The sequence below is a fragment of the Poeciliopsis prolifica genome, unplaced genomic scaffold, assembly GCF_027474105.1.
Source record: "Poeciliopsis prolifica strain line A6 unplaced genomic scaffold, Auburn_PproV2 SCAFFOLD004, whole genome shotgun sequence".
NCBI classification, from domain to species: domain Eukaryota; kingdom Metazoa; phylum Chordata; class Actinopteri; order Cyprinodontiformes; family Poeciliidae; genus Poeciliopsis; species Poeciliopsis prolifica.
The window spans coordinates 18,679,384-18,685,916 of NW_026562379.1; the positions used below are offsets into that span (position 1 = coordinate 18,679,384).

Genomic DNA, 6,533 nt, shown 5'->3' on the forward strand with positions numbered 1-6,533 from the left:
TTTTAAATATTAAATGGTTGATCAGGTATTTCTGTAAACTTTTCACCAAATACTTTTTCACTCTTCCTTGAGTAAAAACATGTTGAAGTAGCTCTGCTCTAACTTGACTACAAGCTTTAGGTTCTCAACACAAAACGGCAAATAAAAATTAATTCTGTTTGTTAAAATGTTTTAAAAATCACAGCAAAAACAATTGTTTAATAAAAGTGATTATCTGAATCTTTACTGGTTAATTTTCCCTTCTGAACAGTCAGACTGGAGAAAACCTGACCGTATGATGAACTCTGACCTGAACCTTCAGAGCCACGTAAAGACAGTTACAAAGTCGGTCTTCTGTCAGCTTCCACTGAGAGGAAAGACTTTAAAATGCTGTTGGTAGTTTAAAGATCTGCTGCTGATCAACTCTGGAACAAAGTTCTAGAAAACTGCGAACCAGCTGAAACACAGAGTTCCTTTAGCTCCAGACTAAAAGCCGCATGTTTAGAGTTGATCTGTTGTGTCAGGATGGCAACATGTTGCCGTTGTTTCCAGGTGAGGCCGCGCCATGTTGGACGATCCACTCACCAGGAACTCGTCCCACTCCAGCTTCCGGTTCCGATGTTTTCCGGAGCTGCAGACCCGCCGCTGGATCCTGGCGCTGCTGTTCTTCCTCTGCTTCCTGTCGGTGCTGCTGGGAAACTCTGCGCTGGTCTACGTGACCCGCAGGGTGGCGCGCCTGCGCAGCCCCATGTACGTGCTGGTGTGCCTGCTGTGCGCGGTGGACGTCCTGCAGGCCTCCGCCATCCTCCCCAACATGCTGCTCAACCTGCTGTTGGACTGGAGCCGCATCTCGCTGACCGGATGCCTCATCCAGATGTTTTCCACGTACTTCCTGTCGTCGCTGGAGTCCACGCTGCTGCTGGTGATGGCGCTGGACCGCTACGTCGCCATCTGCAAGCCGCTACGCTACGCGGACATCATGAGCTCCTCCGCCTTCCTGAAGCTGCTGGTCTTCGCGCTCCTGCGCAGCGTCTCCATCATGTCGGTGCTGGTGGTTCTGGCCGGGTCTCTGTGGTTCTGCGGCTCCGACGCCATCCAGCACTGCTACTGCGACCACATGGCGCTGGTCCGCCTGGCCTGCGGCAGGACGCAGCGGAACCGGGCGGCCGGGCTGGCGGTGATCGTCTGCTTCGTGGGCGTGGACATCCCCGTCATCTGCTTCTCCTACCTGAAGATCGTGAAGGTCGCGGTGAGGGCGGCGGCCGGCGAGGAGCGGCTGAAGGCGCTGCACACCTGCAGCACGCACCTGATGGTCATCGTGTGTTTCTACCTGGTGGGGACCATCACCTTCCTGTCCGGCACCCTCAACATTCCCATACCAACGGGCATCAACACCCTGATGGGCGTGGCCTACATCCTGATCCCCGCCACCGTCAATCCCATCATCTACGGCGTCCGAACCAAAGAGATCCGCCGAGGCCTGCAGAGCATGTTCAGGCCTCCGAAGCTTTATTCTGGAAAAACTCTGACAACTTCCGGTTAGCAGCCCACAAGAATGACTCTTCAAAACTAAAACAGTATGAAGTTTTAATGATCAACATCATGACTGTAACCGAATCTGAAGACAATTAGGAGCTCCGGTTCCCACGGCCGCACCTGATTGGACCAGCAGGTCATTGTGGGCGGAGCCAGTGGGAACAGGAAGTGTTTTCAACATCAACTATTGGGAACAAATCAAAACCATTTTATTGCTAAGCATAATAGACATTAGCTGGGCTAACGCTAAAGCGCATTAGCTTCTGGTATTTAGCAGAAGCTAATGCTAAAGTGCTAAATTCCACCATGTTGATATCCAATATGGCAGAAGAGGAAGTGGAACTGGTGTGTAAACAGTTCTCATCCACTTCAAAATAAGAGCATGAACATAAAGTTAACTAGTTAAAGAATCCATAACTAAACTTAGTTGAATGTTTAACTTTATTCAACTGAAAGTTTACAAAACAGCAAACAGGACATTTTAAAATGTATCTGGAAAATTAATGAAGTGGAAGCTAAGTGCGCTAAGTGCTAAAGTTAGCCAAAATGCTGAGCTAATGATTAGCCCACTGCTAACATTAATGCCCATCATTTCTCTGTTATAGAATCTGACTGGATTATTCCTCAGGCATCAAGCTTCCAGTGTCTCATTCTGTAATAAATAATGATCAGATATTTATGAGCAGCCTGATGATACTTTACTATTCAAAAACAAAATCAACTTTGTAAGTGAAATAATGTGAAACTGGAAAAAGCTGTTAAAATAATACAAACACAGTTTTGATCCCAAATGTCAGGCTGTGTATGAATATCATGACTGACAGTAAAAACATTGACAGAACTTTCAATACTGTTTTTATTAAAGACTGTGGGGAATATACAAGTTTTCTCTGACAATATCAAAATAAAAGACAACTGGAACTAAAGTATAAACAGACATGATGTGTTTCTTCCTCAGACTCAAACATCTGTCAGACTTCAGGAAAATACAAGTTCAGAATCTCACTTCATATTAGAATCTGCAAATAATAAACAGAAACCGTCATTAACGGCCACAGGTTGACGAACAGAAACCTGAACATTTAACAGAGCTGAGCAGTTCACTGATCATCATCAGGAGTTTAGAGGAGCAACACAGTTAATTACAGATTAAAGTCATTATTTTAGTATCTATTAATATGTGGAAAATACTGTCAAAACTTGAGCAGTTTAAGGGGTTTCATCTTCTGCTGTTCAGGTTACCACCACCAGGTGGCGGTAACTCAGCAAGTTGGAACAACAGAATTTAAACATGTGCAGTGTTGTGAAAACGTTCATCACTCCTACACATCTGAATAAGTATTTTATCAGATTAAACTCATTTACTCATCAGACAGAGAAAACGTCAGTAAATCCAGATAGTTTCGTTTCACTGAGATGATTTAAAAACCAGATCAGTTCACCGTTTACTGGCTCTACGCTTCTGTTAATCAGTAATCTTCTAAAACACAGTCTGGATTTTTTTTTAAATCACCGTGGAAGTATAGGAATTGTTTTAGAACCTGATTTCAGCTTGAACTTTGACTAGGCCACTCCAGAGCTTCGGTTTCTGTTTTGCATTTCGACCTGCTGATCAATATCCTGTTACAAAACCGGATCAGTTCAAGAGAGAACTGATGGTCAGACATCTTCCTTCTGGATTTTCTTTCAGAAATCCATCAGTTACAGCCAATCAGAGGAAGGAGAGCCGCCGCCGACCAGCTCTGACACCAGATTCACTGAAACGCTGCGTTGGTTCAACTCCAGATCAGCACTTCCCCTGGTCATCAGGGTGTTAATGTGAGGAAGACCTTCATGTTATTCTGGATCAGCTCTGGTTCTAGAGTTGGAACTCTCCCATATTCTCTCTTTGTCATCAAGCATGACCTCTGACCTTAAATGAGGCAGGGAGGTCTGCCTCAGTCTGGTAAAACTTGGTCTGATTGGAAACATTTGCTACATGTCAGCTGGTCGAGTTCGTGGTTTGTGGTTGAGCAGCATCAGGTCACCAAGATGCTCCACCTCAAGCTGCTGCCTCGAACGCACAAGCATCAGAACTTTACCAGAACCGGTCTGATGGTGTTTGTTGCTCTGCACCACATAGACGCTCGGCTTTATGTAAATCTCCATGGTGTCAAGACGCATTGAGGAAAGAAGACCAATGAAACGCTCATACCAGCTGGTCTGCAGGATGAAGGCAGAAACACCAGGCTGAGGTTCTGGCCTCCGATTCACCCAATCACAATCCAGTCAGGAATCTGTAGACAACCTAATGAAAGTAGGGATCATAATGTTTTGGCTGGTTGGTCTGCGTACCAGTTGTTGGCTCCATACATAGGAAATGTCATTAATTAAGGCCACTTTTCACTGATCTTGTAGGACTGGAAGTCAGAACCGTGCAGAACTCTGTGGACTAATAATGATGATCTCTGGTGTCGTCCAGGAGCAACATGCATGTTCCAGCTTTACTTTGACTATACCACTGCTTTGGTTTTCTACTTCTGGTGATGGGAGGCACAGCTTTCATGAGCTGGAAGATTATTTTATAACCCCAATGATGATGATTTGGGAAATGATCAACGTGTCGGAACAAACCAAGGACAGCTTCATTATTCATGACCTCAATAAACTATAAAATACTGATATATTTCATGCACTGGATCCTTGTTGGGTCTGTGCCTCTTCATCACCTGCAGACGTGAGCTGAAGTCCCTGATGTTGATCTGGGGGGAACTGTTGCAAGTCATCCGAATTTGGCAGTGTTTTTTGTTTTAAAGACCCTTCAACATAAAACACCGAAGCTAATCTCAACACAACTGAACTCCTGATCGGTCTCTAACGGAAATACGAAGAACAAAGAGAGGCATGCTTCCAGCGATCGCCGGCTCTGAGTTCCTGCCGAGGCTCGGCCCGACGACACAAGGCTGCGGTATTCTACACCCTGCGGGACGCAGAGAGACGACGGACATGAACAAACACACAAACACGCCACCACCGAGTGTTTGGAGGGTGTCCAGACTGTGGCTCGGCCTACAGGTAACCTCTGCCGGCTCCACACTACAAACAGCAGCAAAACAACAACAGTGACGGCGGGACGCCCGTCGCCTCTATCTGTCGTCGGGTTTGGGTGAGTCCAACGGTTCCTCGTCTTCCTCCTTCTCGTCTTTAGCGCCACTGAGCCGCTGGCGGGCGAAGTCCTCAAATATGATGTCATCATCACTGAGGGTCGGAGAATGGGACTGAGGTTAGTTCAGAGCTTCGGTGCAACATCATTAATCTGCTGCCGACACAAACGAACCGTAGCCCAAAATTATTCATACCCCTGGAAAATCTAGATTTAAAGTTATTGCTTAACTTGAGAAATATTTCCTCTTACTGCAACAGAAACTATGTGGGTCAAGAGATAAAAAAACTGGCTAGTCCCACTTTCATTCAAATGCTCATTTATCCCTGTTAAAATTTTGGGATTTTGTGTGTTTCTGGATGTTTAAATCCTTTTCTAAAAAGAAAAAAACTGATTATTCAGGCACCAACATCACAACCTTCATCTTAAACTGTGGCTCAGAGGAAGGTTGTAGGTTGGATTCCAGATTCCAACCTGACCCAAAGCTGCCAATGAATGGGTGAAAACTGTCTGCCTTTTTCAACCTGATGACTTTTGACCTTGTCCAGACAACAGTACATGTTTGATGAGCTGAGAAGTGGCAGAAGTGAAGTGGAATCGATATCTGGTGACCAGCCTGATGACAGGATGAATTTTAATTCGACAGACATAGAGATGCTCCTGCTGACTCCCTGTTAGGTCATAGAGAGACGCACACACACTTTACATGTTTACAGCAAAGACTCTGATAAAACCTGCAGCTTGAGATGAGCTGCCCCATGAGCCTGGATGTATTTTCACAGAAATGAAGCCAACAAATCAGTTTGGTAGTTTTCAACATTTAACTGAGGATAAATTCATGCACAGACTTAATGAGACTCATTAGATTGAGTCACGGCTTGTTCAATTAAAAAGCTTCCAAAGAAAACATCAGAAAGTGCATTAAACTGAAAATAAAACCAGTAATGAATCCCTCTGTGCAAGGCAAACCTCCTAATAGGGTCTTAAAGCAATCTCGCTATTATCGTAATAATCAGTAAGATCCAGAGTGGCTGCTGACAGCGAGAAGAGTTTCCAGTTTAAAGCCCATTTCCTGCAGCTCCCACAGCAGCATGCATTAGGATGCATTAAGGCTGAGACTCAGGAGATGGCTTCAGAGCTGCTAATGCGCTAACGGCCGAGAGGAAACCCTCTCTGCTGCCAGCACCGTCCAATCAGAGAGCGGGCTGACGAGCAGGAAACACTGGAGGGATGCTTACTGTGTGTCAAACTCAATCAGGTTAGTGTCGATTGGAGCTTCATCTGGAGCTGCGGAGAATCAGAAAGAGGCAATCAGAGCTCTGTCATCACAAACTGAGATGATTCACTGCTCTTCTCCATCAAGGCCTTCTGTTTTTTCTAAGACAAAGTTGGCGTTGTTGGTAGGATTTCTGTCAACAGCGTAAACAGAAATGAGACACACCGAATTCCTTATGGAATCCAATCCAACAGAAAAATGTCTATAGTTCACATTGTGTTGAGATCATTATATTGACGTTCTACAAATAATCTACAGAACATTTAACTCTAAATGCATATTTCAGTGCAGTAATAGCCCATCACTGCATTCCCAATGCTATTGCTAACATTAGCAGATGATCATACATGAGAACACACTAGGATCATTATGAATATTAACTCCTAACCATCGAAACTGTTCATGTATTCATTTAAAGGGCATCAACAACCAAGAAATAAGATATGTCAGATGGGAACTAACTTTTGCTTTTCAGCCTTTAAAGTGGACAGATGTGGTTTTTATTGAAGGAAATTCCTCCTGTTTGATTTCTTGGGGGCTTGTCCGGGATCTAACCAACAATGTAATCCAAGCCATGATGGAGACTTTTAGCAAATTTAA

The 6,533-nt window shown here is 44.7% G+C and overlaps 2 protein-coding genes across 4 annotated transcripts in view; one reads left to right on the plus strand and one right to left on the minus strand.

The window, feature by feature from the left end:
• Window positions 1–544: 544 nt before the first annotated feature.
• On the plus strand, window positions 545–1,522 carry or55e1 (odorant receptor, family 55, subfamily E, member 1). The gene has a single exon (XM_055028990.1). The coding sequence runs from the start codon at window positions 545–547 to the stop codon at window positions 1,520–1,522; it is 978 nt and encodes a 325-aa protein (XP_054884965.1).
• An 831-nt stretch (window positions 1,523–2,353) lies between these two features.
• The window catches only part of arrb1 (arrestin, beta 1), a 20,411-nt gene continuing 16,231 nt past the window's right edge, over window positions 2,354–6,533 (minus strand). For all 3 annotated transcript variants that reach the window (XM_055028987.1, XM_055028986.1, XM_055028988.1), the window contains 2 exons: window positions 5,896–5,944; window positions 2,354–4,752 (listed from right to left, as the gene is read on the minus strand). In XM_055028987.1, the coding sequence (XP_054884962.1) occupies window positions 4,641–4,752; window positions 5,896–5,944 (161 nt within the window). In that variant the 3' untranslated portion in view covers window positions 2,354–4,640. The remainder of the gene's footprint in view (window positions 4,753–5,895; window positions 5,945–6,533) is intronic.

Bases quoted from the DNA above. Each gene is read 5' to 3' on its own strand.
- or55e1 (XM_055028990.1), top strand. From the start codon at position 545: ATGTTGGACGATCCACTCACCAGGAACTCGTCCCACTCCAGCTTCCGG.